The sequence below is a fragment of the Pollicipes pollicipes genome, unplaced genomic scaffold, assembly GCF_011947565.3.
Source record: "Pollicipes pollicipes isolate AB1234 unplaced genomic scaffold, Ppol_2.1 Scaffold_4881;HRSCAF=5763_pilon_pilon_pilon, whole genome shotgun sequence".
Classification (NCBI taxonomy): Eukaryota; Metazoa; Arthropoda; class Thecostraca; order Pollicipedomorpha; family Pollicipedidae; genus Pollicipes; species Pollicipes pollicipes.
In genome coordinates this window covers 6,406,733-6,420,299 of record NW_023596576.1, presented here as the reverse complement: position 1 = coordinate 6,420,299, position 13,567 = coordinate 6,406,733, and the positions used below count along the sequence as shown (strand labels likewise).

At 53.2% G+C, this 13,567-nt stretch overlaps 1 protein-coding gene and 1 long non-coding RNA gene across 2 annotated transcripts in view; both read right to left on the bottom strand.

Moving 5' to 3' along the window:
- The window catches only part of LOC119099689 (AT-rich interactive domain-containing protein 3A-like), a gene marked incomplete at its 5' end in the record, with an annotated part of 28,891 nt that extends 28,272 nt beyond the window's left edge, over nt 1–619 (bottom strand). Inside the window, one exon of the mRNA XM_037222754.1 lies at nt 449–619. Coding sequence (XP_037078649.1) covers nt 449–619 — 171 coding nt within the window. The remainder of the gene's footprint in view (nt 1–448) is intronic.
- A 25-nt stretch (nt 620–644) lies between these two features.
- LOC119099916 (uncharacterized) lies at nt 645–12,053 on the bottom strand. Its single transcript, XR_005094436.1, has 4 exons — nt 11,884–12,053; nt 7,438–7,536; nt 1,081–1,234; nt 645–760 (listed from the first exon to the last, which is right to left on the bottom strand). It is a non-coding gene; the product is annotated as an uncharacterized LOC119099916 (long non-coding RNA).
- Between the last annotated feature and the right edge of the window lie 1,514 nt (nt 12,054–13,567).

Below are 13,567 nucleotides of genomic sequence, written 5' to 3'. Positions count from 1 at the left end.
TATATATATTATATATATATATATATATAATGTATTTGTCTGTGTTTCGCTTTCGTGACACAGTTCGGCAATTCGTGAAGTCGAATGTGGTTTGAGCCTGCGCAGAGGTCGATAGAGCAGGCAACAGCGGGTGTTTGCGGTCATACAACCTCAGTGGGCCGCTGTTCCGTTCACCCGACACGCACATACGGGCATCCAGGTCAGTCGGCCGCCCAGTTCCACGAATAAATCCCGGGCCCGCCATTTGGTTGCATGATGTGGTATCAACGGTACCACACCGGTAACCCCGCGTCGTTTGAGCTTTCACCATCATTGATTAATTCCCGGTTCGTTGCAGCACTGGCGCAATGAGCGAGTATTAACAGCCAGCCGGTGAGTTCGCTTTGTCCGTAGACCGGCGCTGCTCGTTCCGATGTTGCAACCATACACCTGCGGCACACTGACTGACCTGCTTGAACTGTTCCTCGTAGTTCCAGGAGGCGTGATTGGCGCTGCCCTGGCGGGGCGACTGTGCCGCCGAGCTGACCGGCGGGCTGACCGTGTCACGGGCCGGCGGCGAGCTGCTGGCCCGGCCGCCAGACCCGCCGTACCCGGCCAGACCCAGGCCGGGCAGCGGCACCAGCGACGGCGGGTTGTGCGCCATGGAGGCGGCCAGCAGCGACTGCGGCGACAACGGGTGCCGCTGGAACGCCTCGGCCGCCGCCCGAGCCTGCGCCGACTCCGGAGTGCGGTAGTCTGGCGGCTCGGCGTCGCTGGTGTCCTGTGAGGAAGGTCACGGTGACACTTTATGCAAAGCTCTCGCCAAGTTTTCATGATTTTTGTTGCTGTATTTGTTTTTGTGTGTTTTTGCTAGTCAGCCACAAAGACCATTTCACTATTTTCACGCACGGAACTCACACCGGCGGTCTGACCAGGCATATTATATAACGAGCAGTTGGAAGAAAGTAACCAAATGAGGCGCGTCTGGCTTCACCCCATACCCATAAACCAAACAGTCTTTCCCTAGCCCTCGTGTAGTTCTCACCACATACTGAACACTGACCCACAGGCAGCCCGCGCTGAACAGTACAACCGCCATACCTTTGCATTTCCTTGAGCCACGTTCGCCACCTGCTGCTTCAGCTGTTCCATGACATCCTGGTCGGAGGACGAGTCCTCATTCGCCTCCGCCTCGGTCCTCTGCTGCGGCGTGGGTGCCCGCGAGTCAGCTGAGCCGGGCTCGGAGGCGGGCACCCTGCGGGTCACAGCCGGCGAGACCGTTCAGCCGCGGGCGACGCCGACTCTCGACGACGTCGAGCAGGCGCCCCACAACATCCCTAGCGACAGCACGCCAAGACACGGGCGCCGTGCGGTAGCGTACAGAGATACACCCGGAGTGATCCCGTCCCCTGGTCCGTTGCGTCAACAGCAAGTGCACATTGAATCCGTCATTGCAAGGGGCAGCAACGGCGCCGTGTATTGGTTCGCATTGTTGCAGCCAAGGTAGCACGACGGGGGAGGGGGGTCTGAGGAGCAGATACAGTTCAGTAGCTTCGTGACCACTTTGATTTATGACCTGGCAAAATTTGGAAAACACTTATGTCTGTTGCATCACCTAGCGTTCTAAGAGCTCTTCCCGCACATTTGTAATGTTTCACATGAGCCCTCAGGAAGCGTCCTTGTGTTGCCGCAGCTTCCACCGTTGCAAAACTTACTCGACATTTTGTGGATGCACCTGTCCGATTAATACAGGTTATTTGAGCTCTAACAGCTCCAGCTAACCTCTCGTCGTGCACAGGGTTGGAATGAGTCCGCCTGCAACCGTTAGAGGCGCCGCTGGCACCACCTGCCGCACCTTCAGCGTGGCGTTAAACGCTGGGAGGCCAACGGAATAAATAAATTACGATTATGGAGACCATCGGGCCCCGTCGTGACTGGCCTCCGCGCCGGCTGATGGCCTGGGCGGGTCTTATGTGACAGCGCACGCTGGGCAACGTCGAATCTAATTAATTTAGGACGATTCTTGTTTGTTTCTGACGTGCGGTGCTTCATCACGGAACACTTGGTAGGGGGCGTCGGCGGGCGGGGAGTGACCGATGCTGGGAGGGAGAGAGGAGAGAGAGAGGGGGAGAGAGGAGGGTGAGAGAGAGGGACGAGGAGAGGGAGAGGGAAGAGGAGAGAGAGGAGAGAGAGAAGAGAGAGAAAGAGGGAGAGAAAGAGAGAGAGAGAGAGAGAGAGAGAGAGAGCGAGGGAGAGGGGGAGGGAGTCCATACCTAATCGTGAGAACGGGACTCGACCGGCGGATCCTCTGACATCTATCTAAGGGTTGTTCGCGGTTCCCATCAGAAGACACATCTGAAATGCTTTCACACCCTTTCCGAAGTGTCCCTTATTTCCTCTCTGCAATTTGCGTTGTTCTGACAGCGTGATCCGTACACCACAGTGAAGGCGTGCCGTTTAAATGATCTCTGAGCGTGCGCGTGACGGCATCGTCGGACCTCTGGGGTCTTCTGCGGTCCGCGGCGTTCGTCTGCGGACCCCGGGCGGCCGGCGGTGCCCGTCTCTGGAGCTGATCCGAGGCTGCGCCCGATACCCATTGTTCCCAGTCTCAGCTGTGGAATGGTATCGCCTCATCTTCTCCAATGAATGCGCATCGTACAGCGAGCTGATTGGCCCGGGAGTGCGTCGCCAAGGCAACGCTTCCGTGGGCGCATTCATTCAGTGGTAAACACCGCAGTCAAAGGTCCGCCGCCCGCTATCACACGTGCATGTTTGTGAGATCAGTTCAATAAAAAGCGTGTGTTTGTCGTGGCCGATGCCGATACTTATCAAGGGGCTCTGGAGCTCCAGCTGGGAACGGCAGGGTTCAGGAAATATCTGCTCCGACATCTGACGGTGTTCGGAGTGTTGCTGACCACATGAACCAGGTCTCGAGCACTCCGTTCAGAACAGGATATACTCAGAAGCCTCTCGGGTCCATGTTGTCTGGTTCAGGTCAATGTTTCTAAGTTTGGAGACAAGCTTTTTCAGGGGCCTCCTTGACAAACTACGGGCCTTTTTAAAGGGGCCTCCTCCACAGTGCCGTATTCAACGCAGGGCACCACCACCCCAAATTTGCCTTACATGCATCCATGCTCATGCGAATAAGTGTCGACAATCCAAGCAGGGAGAGGCCTCATGATTAATGCGAGGATTCCCGATCCAGCAAATAGACTCCCTTTCTGAAGACAGGGTCTCCAGTTCCATAAAAGGACCCTTTGATGCAAGGGCGAGCCTCTTTGTCTAGAGAAGAATACTTTATATATATATATATATATATATATATCCTCTTGGTCAATGATGCATGGTGTGCCTCCTAATCCAGACCAGGCGATTCATAACGGGGGCTTTACGAGCCAGCAAAGTGCCTCCTTCACACCAAATAGAGCTTCCTGATTCACAAAACGGGTCTCTTGATGTCGAAAAAGGTTTTCTGAGCCTGAATTAGTAACTCATAGCTCAGTTGTGGGGTCTCCTTCATGATAATTTAGGTAAGATATGCGTGGTCGCACAAAACCTTCAGCTTGGCAAAGAGCGCCTACCAGAATTTTGGGGGGCAAAAATATATTCCCTCCAGACAGGAAATAGGTACCAAGGTTCTTAATGCCAAGCTCTCGGATTCTAGGAAAAGCCCTGGTGCAGCCTTTTCCAGATCACCAAAGGACCAGGGGGTTTAATCAACCGCGCCACTTAATGGGCATAAGGCCACAGGTATGTTTTCGAACGAACGCACCTAGAAAATCGGTTGGGAAAGGCAGATGTCCCTTGGATAGGTTGGCCACCGCTGGGATGGTTATCACTCAAATTCCATGCCTCCCAAGACCGTGTCCACTTGATTTATGCGTCATTATTTGGCAGGGAAAGTCAAATAGCTATGCAAATTTCCCATGTTCTCCGTCTGCCGCGGGGCAGTGCCGCGTCGCCTGGCAATACTGCAGCACTGACAGCGCGTCTGCACGGTCCGACCGCTCACCCATTCTTCACACCTCGTCAGCCAGCTCGCAGCCCGGCCGTGCATTCCGATAACATTCTCGGCGCATCTCGGACGCAATTTGTACGTAAGCTATGCGGGAGATGTGTGAAATATGTGCCGGCGGTGGCCGGGCGCGCTCGGCGGGGTCGGCGGGGGTCGGCGGAGCTGGCGGCGCCCGACGGCGGGGGGCGCCGCCGCCCGGCGGGAGGCGCCGACACGGCCGCCGCTCCCAGCGCCGTGACCGATACAAACGAAAACATTTAGACTGGTCACAGTCGCCGCAGGTAGCGTCCAGAGGACGCATGGCACACACGACTCGAGGCAGTGAAACGTGAAGAGCAACGGTGTGATTAGGAGTCACGACGTCTTATATCACAGCAAATCGCTCCTAGAAGCAGGAAAGCCTCCCAAAGGACGGGGGGGGGGGGGGGGCGTTGGCTTTCTGCACCGTGTGGCTCCGGCCGTACGCGAAGTGGCGACATCCGCGCCACTCGGCGCCTCGGGAGGCTGGTCGGCCCGCGCTGTTGATCGGCGCGGCGGTGCGGCGCGACCAGGCTGTCTATTTCTGTCCGGACAGGACCGTCGGGGTGGTCCGGGCCCGGCCGCCGGCGCCGTCCCGACCCGACAGGTGGCCGGCGGAGGCGCGGTCGTCCCCGCCTGCCGCCGCACGAGGCACATGCCCGCCTACCAGCCACCGGCAGTGCGGCTGACCCACGGAGGTTCGGCTGACCCACGAAAGTTTGACTGACCCACGGAGGTTCGGCTAGACCACGGAGGTTCGGCTGACCCACGGAGGTTCGACTGACCCAGGGAGTTTCGACTGACCCAGGGAGGTTTGACTGACCCAGGGACGTTTGACTGACCCACGGAAGTTGGACTGATCCACGGAGGTTTTAACTGACCCAGGGAGGTTCGACTGACCCAGGGAGGTTGGACTGACCCAGGAAATTTGACCGACCCAGGGGATTTTGACTGACCCAGGGAGGTTTGACTGACCCAGGGAAGTTTGACTGACCCAGGGAGATTTGACTGACCCAGGGAGGTTTGGCTGACCCAGGGAAGTTGGACTGACCCGGGGAAGTTTGACTGACCTAGGGAGGTTTGGCTGACCCAGGGAAGTTTGACTGACCCAGGGAGATTTGACTGACCCAGGGAGGTTTGGCTGACCCAGGGAAGTTGGACTGACCCGGGAAGTTTGACTGACCCAGGGAGGTTTGGCTGACCCAGGGAAGTTTGACTGACCCAGGGAGATTTGACTGACCCAGGGAGGTTTGGCTGACCCAGGGAAGTTGGACTGACCCGGGGAAGTTTGAGTGACCCAGGGAGGTTTGGCTGACCCAGGAAGGGTGGACTGACACAGGGAGATTTGAGTGACCCAGGGAGGTTTGGCTGACCCAGGAAGGGTGGACTGACCCAGGGAGATTTGACTGACCCAGGGAGGTTTGGCTGACCCAGGAAGGGTGGACTGACACAGGGAGGTGTGGTGACCGGCCCACCGGCCGCCGGGGTGTGGCTGACCCCTGTGCAACCTGCGGTAGCTGGCACACCGGCTGGCTGGGATGTGGCGGGTCCACAGGCTGGTTGGGGTGCGGTCGAGCTTAGGCACAACGCGCTGGGGCACAGTTGGGCGATGCAGTCAGTCGCAGAAAACTGTGCCTACGTACCTTTATTTCCTGGGCTTCGCTGGATAGGACAACAGCGATTCCGATCAGGCAAGAGACTGGGTGTACAGCCAACACAAATAGCGGAAACAGTGCACAAGCTTTCCTTGTTTCCATGGTCGGAGGCCGCCAATGACTGTAAACCAGCTGCCATAGATAATGTTCTGCCTAACCGATTCAGAGCAATTTTAAAGTCTTGACTGAGAGGGGGAGGGGGAGTCAAAGGCTCCGATTTGTGTTTTCTCTTGAGCTCGACTCGTTGTACATGGGCTTTATTTACGAGGTAACCACGACAGGGCCAAGCCGTATCACGTTAGCCGCTGCTCAAGATTAGTGACGTCAGTAGCGATACCGTCACTGAAGTGATTGTGACTTGTGTAGAAAAAGGGAGAACAACTGGCTACCCTGACACGCCGATACTTTCTTTTGAAGAGCGCAGCCCGCCTTTTTGCGCTTTTCACTCATAGGTAGATCAGCGGGGTTCAAGTTGGTCGGATGGTTGGTCTCTAAATCCTTCTGAGCATCTCAGAACCTTGATTTGAAGCAGGCGCTCGTAGGAGAGAGATCTTATTGGACTCACTGATAACCACTCACTAATAGTTTCTATTTGTGTGAATTTTCACAGCATGTGTGTTATACAATGTCCACAGCAAGTCACGTGACCAAAATGTTTAAGATATAAATGGTGCGAGAGCTTGGAACACTATTCAGGGAAAAACGCTATCACACAAATTTAATGGAAACAGCGTAATGGTTTGAATTTCTTTCCTATGGCGTCTGGCGCAGTGACGCTCTTCCAAAGATGTCTTGGTTTTCAGAAGCATTGTTTATTTTGATGCTCATTTCTATGCAACGTTGTCTTTACAAAGTAGTATATATACCAGTAACATATCACGTGGCTTAGTGACGCACGTGTGTCACCAGCGCACTTCTTGCTAAATGCTTACGCCCATGCTCTGCCGAATCACAAACATTCGATCCTATTGAAGTCCTTTATACCCAACCCACACGCAAATGCAAAATACACTTACATCTGCAGTCATGCTGATTGGAAGGGCCATGCAAAGTAAATGCACATATTTGGTTCCACTTTGCCACAAAATAGTCTCATCCTGAGCAAACCAAACCTTAAACAACATGACATGACAGTAAATAGCATGGCCTATACCGACGATTGAGCAGCCAAGCAGGAATGGTACTGAAAAGACATCTTAATTGAAAAATGGGCTGAAACTGCTAATTTTCTGTGGAAGACGCAACTATACGCATTTTGCGGACAACATGCGGGGGGGGGGGAAAGTTCACCAGCTAAATTAGGGTACGGGGCGTAGTTTCACAAAATGGGTCGTGAGCTGACCAGTAAACAATTACACATTCTACCCAAAAACATGCCAATAAACGGGCATCCCACCGGATTTGGCCCGCTTTCTTTACAAAGTTGGAGGAGCCCACATCCGGGGAGCTGAAGATCAGCTGAATAGGAAGCTACGCCTGTATTGAGAGGCATGTTTTCCTGTCTCTCCGATCCCGCATATGGTTACACCCATGGTAACCATGGATATAAGTGGCACATGAGATACTAGGCAAGGGCTATGTGAGGACATATTTTCGGTGACACGAAAAAGTAGTTTCTTTGACAGTGGAAATTCTGGAAATTATTCCACAAGAAAAAAGATGATATTGCATCCTTCTAAATGCAAAACAGAAGGTTGAATAATTGCCAAAAAATGGTTTGAATACACTGGACATAATGCTTGGTGCAGCTTCCATGCCTGTTTTCCTCACCTCGTCGTCAGCGCGGCGCTGGCACTGCTGATGCTGCTGTTGCAGAAGCTGGCGGTAGCGGGCGGCCACGCCCCACGCCGCACCGTTCATGTCGCCACCCTGTGGAGGGAGGGGGGGGGGGGGGGCGTTAGAATGTTAGGACTACCATGTTACAAGCATTTCTTGAAACCTCGCTTCGGCGCACCTTACGCGCGTGCCAGGAAGCCCGCGTCCAAGTATACTCTATAAACCAAACCGAAAACAAACTCTTCTTTCCAATAGGTTAGGTGATTTATTGCTGCACAAAGCAGTCGCGTGGTCTGACTTTGATTCATTTCACCGCGGCTAGTCTTAGGTGTCCTTTCAATGAGTTTATTCATAGCTCGATGAGACACATGCCTTCACGGCTATATAGTGCAGTACTTCGTGTGACATCATGAATGCACACAACGGCCTTAAAATCGGCGGTTTTCAGCAACCTGTACGTTTTTGGCGTAATCCTGCAACGAGCTGTGAGTACGGCTCATGAAGCATGCCACCCAGACCACCATAACTCCGCGATTCAAAACTACACCAGGCGTATGCTCCGTGAAATAAGATTTTACTAAACTGTCGCAAGACAAGGGCGGCCTACGAGCATATAATTCACAACTAAATGTCGGTTGAACGGACTCAAATTTTCCAATTCGACACCAAAAATGATCCATTGGGAACCAAGACACCCAGCGCACGCCGAATGGTGTCATGTACTCCCGGTGTCGAGAAAACGGTGGGCAAAAAAGTCAACCTTCTGCGCGCGCCCCGGGGCCGAAACCCTGTGGTAAGCGTTCAGCTCTACACCAGCCGCCGTTTCGGTCCGGGCCGTCAATGACGTATCGTGCCACCACCTGGAGTAACGTGCCACCGCCTGACGTGAAGCCACCGTCTAACGTGACATGCCATTGCCTGGCATGAGGTGTCACCGCCTGACGTGACGTGACGTGCCACCGCCTGATGCGACGCGCCACCGGCCGAGGTCACCCCCATGACTGTGTGAACACATCACCGGTCGGTGCTGACTATTTCCAGGGGAGATACTCACCCTTGTTCTGATAAACCTCGTAAGTACTGAGGATGCCCAGGTTGTGTGGGAGTGCACTTACTTGCATCACCCAACGTCGGGAAATCAGGTTAATGAATGACATCACACCCAGCGGCAGAGGGATCTGAATGGCCCTTGAGTGAAACCCACACGAGCGGGCACGTCCCCCACATCTGGTTACGACCAGAGTCCTTCTGCCGTGCTGTCCCGACCCTCGCCAACGCCGTGACGTCACCCCTCTCCCAGGACGGATGACGTCATGTCGGCAGTCCAGCGCCGATGTTTAGCAGTGGCGCTCAGCAGAGCTGGGCGCCACTGTCGGCCGCCGCCAGCAGGCCAGCGGCGGCCAAGCTCTGTTGGCGGCCCTCGAGCCGCTGCCGACGATCGCCAGCCGCTGCCCACAACCGCCAGCCGCCGCAGCCGGTTTTTAGCGGCCGTTACTAACGGGGGCGCGGCGATCTGGGTCCGTCTTCGACGCCAGCTGACGCCGCGGTCTTCAGCTCGTCAGAGGCCTATGACGTCATGCGGGTGCTGGCGGGCGGAGCGCTGAGAGTCGCATGTAGGGACAGCCGACTGTGAGGACAGTCATCTCTAGGGACGGCCGGCTTCTTGAGCGGACGGTCAAGCATTATCTCTCCGAACTGTCGACACTTATTCACAAACATGTTATTGCAAGCAAATATTGTACAAGGGGGAGGGGACGTGTCCCACGTGCCTCCTCCTTGAAGACGCCCTGGGCAGGGGCGACGGTGCATGCAGCATCCAATCCTTGCACAGCTCATAACGGCGTGGCGCTGTGAGCCATTGCCAGAAACAGAAAAATAATTTCCAAGGGCATTGGAGAGAACATTACCTACCATAGGATAGGCCACACACCAATGATGAGGGGGGACATTATTCGGACCTCAAGGCATACGAGCGATCTACGAGCATATCATAAATGGACAAAAATTCTGCCGGCGCGACGATGCTTTTAAATGATAAATGTTGCGGGCTCGTTCGCTAGGCAATGTAGCTGATTCCTAGGAAAACATATACCAAGACCTGTTGCACCCTCTGGAAGATTATTGTTTGCATTGTTTCGGAATGCATTTTAACATCATACATACGATTTCCTGGCTGATCCCACCTCTCGCCGCCGGGATGGCTGACGGAAACCGAGTGTGCTGTGCTACCAGGAACGTATTTGGGCCGTAGGAAACAAGCTCCGTCAATCAGCCGGTTTTACGTGCAATGCATCAAGGGGGAATCGCTTACAACCCTGACGGAAATCGGTCGGCGACCGATTGCCTTTTCACCCGCCTTTTTTCTACGCGCGTGCGTGCTGGAAGGTGGTTAGTGCAAATGTCTGAAGAATGTCGTGTTATATACTTTAAGAAACAATCGCTTAAAGGAATGTTCCACATCAAGGTATTGGAGCAAGTATCAGATGTGACGAAATAAGTCACATACTTCTCGATGCATTTTGATTAATTACGTCATCATTCCTTGCACAACATTCGTGGATAGCCAACTGGCGTCCGTTACACCTGAAAACTTAAACCTTAATCATAACCTTCATCCATTTCCTCATAGTTATACGGTAAGGATTTCTGAAAAGGGAATCGCAAGGTACAGGACAAGGTACAGAGGTAGGGGCTGTCGTGATGCCCCCCCTTCCCCTCCCCTCCAACCGGCTTTTTTTGCAGTATGGCACGGCTGCGCACATTTCGAGCTTTCGTATGGTCCGACTTAACCTACCAATTAGCGGTCTTTCCAAAAGGACATTTCCAGAAAACATGCCGGATGTTACGAGGATGTTACAAAAACAGCTTTTTGGTAAATAACAAGCGAAGACTTATGAGAGCTTCTTCGTCCATTTTTCTGTAATGTCGCCCCTGCAAAAATCCGCATCCTCACAAATGAAATTTGGGAACATTCAGCACTGTGCGCTTATCTTCACTCGATCAGAAGCTCATATGCCATCTTTGAGCCTCATTTCCGAGACAGAGCTACGCATTGCGAACAGGCTAAACTCCGGGCCATTATTTCTTGAACCACGTCGAGCATCGTGCCAAAATGGACAAGGCTCTTCCGGTACGCATCAATTAACTCATCCAGACAACTGCACCGGAGCACAATGCAAATAGAAAATAGCAAGACACGTGCAGCTCACGTGACAGCCTCCTCTGCTGGCTCAGACCTGTATCCATTACACTCCTTGTCAAATTATTGGTGATACAAACGCATCAAAACAGAAAGCATCATGCCGTAGCGTGACCAGATAAGCTTCGAAGATTTCAGTTCCCACGAGTGTTGCGTGGCTGTTACATTTTGATCTATGCTGATATCCAGAGACTACGTCACGGTTAAAAGTGTTAAGAGGGCATCCATGCTTTTGTAAGGTCATAAATTCCGAACAAAACTGTGAGGGTAGTGTTCAAAGCAATGTTTTACATTTGAAGGCATTGAAGCAAGCATAAGATATGATGAAACGAGCTCATTTACAACTATAAGTACACTCCTTTAGGTGGAAAAGACTGTGCTGGGCAACACCATTCTATGTTTAGTATATATGCTTCTCAATGCGTCATGGTTTGATGACGTCATCGCACCCTTCACAACATTGATCAAGAGCCAATTGACGGTCGTTATATCTGGAAATTGCTCTCACGAACGCCAGATATGAACACTTCGACAACAATATTATTTTTGACCTTGATGATCGCATGGCTTATGGAATGACGGAATTTGAATGACGTTATTATGACGTCATGAACCCCAAGGTGACTGAAATACTCTCCCCAATATACCTTTCCCCATATTCGCGGGGAGTAGCTCAGAAACTAGAGGGGTTAGGTCTTAAGAAGGGCAGGGTTGTGAACAGCACCGAAAGGTCTTCAAGAAAGCTATTTCAGTCCAAAACCCTACAAAATTTGGAAAACTCCCCTTAAGCTTTGCGAAAGTTGTGGGGTGGGACTGGTTTTCTCCCTCCCATGGGATAGTTGATGCTAGTGGGTGCCCAGCTGTGTTCCAGACACTGCCCCCCCCCCCCCCCCCTCCAGACCCATGCTTTTTAACTGGTTTCAGAATGTTTACACCGACATTCTGTCGCTCACGTAACGAAATGAACAGTCACAGGTCGCACGCCCTCTCGATCTCCGATTTTCTAAATCTGCCTGTGATTCCGTGATCACTGCCCGCCAGACAAACTCAGTGGGACAGTCCCTGGTGCAATGAGCCGAAATCGGACTTACACGGTGTCTTGCTCACTCACACACCAAAGCTGGGCCCGAAACCAGGCAAACCGGCGAGCGGTTTCCACGAGACAATACGACAAAGCCCGACACTTTCAACGCCACAACCCTGGAATCGGCCGGGTGCGTGACGGTGTCCGCGCCTCTTACCGTGCCTACGTCGACTCTGGTCTCGGCGCCCTCCATGCTGGCCGTCTGTCCATACACAGACAGGTCGCACATCCCCCGTATCGCACCACGTTCCCTCCCGCTCTCCGTTATGCGTCCGGCTTCTGGGGCCTGGGAGAGGGACCGTTCACGCGCAGCACCAACACCGCCCCACGCCGCCAGCCGCAGCACACTGCGGGCCCGGCCGCGGTGCCCGGCTCGCCAGCCAACCGGCGCCGCCCTGGGAGGGATCGGTCAGCCGGCGGCCAATCAGAGCCGCCACGTGACCGGGAGTGCGCGCGCCGTCTCATATCTCGCTGATATCACGGGATCCGCGGGCTTGAGGCCGGTGTCGGGGTGCGCGCCGCTCCACTTCTGGACAGGGGCGCGCCAGCGACGAGTACCACCCAACTCCATTACCCCTTCTCCAAATACAGCAAGCTTAGGTATTTGGCATCTCTCAGCCTGGAGGAAAATTTAGCTTTAACCCTATGGCGTTTCATGATGCAAGATAAGTTTAACCCTCGTCCGGATTCGCAGTTTTTCATAACACGAACGGAGGGGGCGTTGCGGTCGGTGAGACTCCCTAGCCATTCCCAAGCAAACAATGGTAGAACCTCGCCCCGCAGAAACCACGTGTGGATTGGCGTCAGCGCTATCATGCGATTGCTTTCTTTTTCTTTTTTTTTCACTGTGAAATTGCAAAGTCAAGTGGAGTCTCTTTTCTCCGCCAGATCATCTTTCCACGTAAATGAAACAATTTCAGCTTAACATGTCAAGTATTCATGAAATATCCTTCGTATCAATCACGAAATTTACCAGGCGTGTTTCTTGTCTCATTTTCAGATATTGGTGCGTGATGTGCTGTGTTTTGAGGTTCTACTCGCCTCTCAGCTGCGGCCCTGACTATGAACCGTTATTAAAATATGGACAAAGTCATCACGCGGAGATACGAATTTGATTTACAAAGCCATACCCAAGCATTTCGGAAAGGTTTGTTCCAACTAGTCAATCCTCTCTTACCATATAAACTCCTATCGAATGGCCAACCGCACCCCTGTGTCGGGAGAAAACGAAAATAGAGGGTCCACTATAAGGGCGAGGGAAAAGGTCTGTTTTGTCCCCCACTCGCTTTGCTCACTCCCAGGTGCTGGTGAATCTGGTGGCAACGACAAAGCTTCATATGATTTTTTCTCGAGCGGCTCGGGGAGAGGGAAACGTTTTGGGCAAGGTATAAATTACAAGGTTTTCTTCTCTCTATGTATGTAGCGGGTTCCTTTTGGCGGGCGGCCCAGCCCCCGGGGGATAGTGGTGAGGATGGTGGACGGGATACACCGTGGTTGACGTTGCCCTAGCGACCCACCCGAAAACTGGACAGGCTCCAGCCCTGCCCGGGGTTCGACTGACTGTGGCGCAGTGGGAGCCGTGCCCCAGATTAATGGGTGGAGGTGTGGAGGTGCCGTTGTGAGCTCTTTTGTCTCCCCTGCCACTGAGGGATTGGCGACGCGCGGGGGCGGATTAAAGAGTTTGAACCAGCTGAGAAAGTCTTCAGGTGAGTTTTTCCCGGAACGGCCAAACTTTCCAGAGGATCTTATTATTTTCGAACGAGAAACGTTGGCGCTTTTGTGTTTTTTCATTTCACTGTAACGCTTTAACCTCAAATGATACTGTAACTCGGTTTACTGGT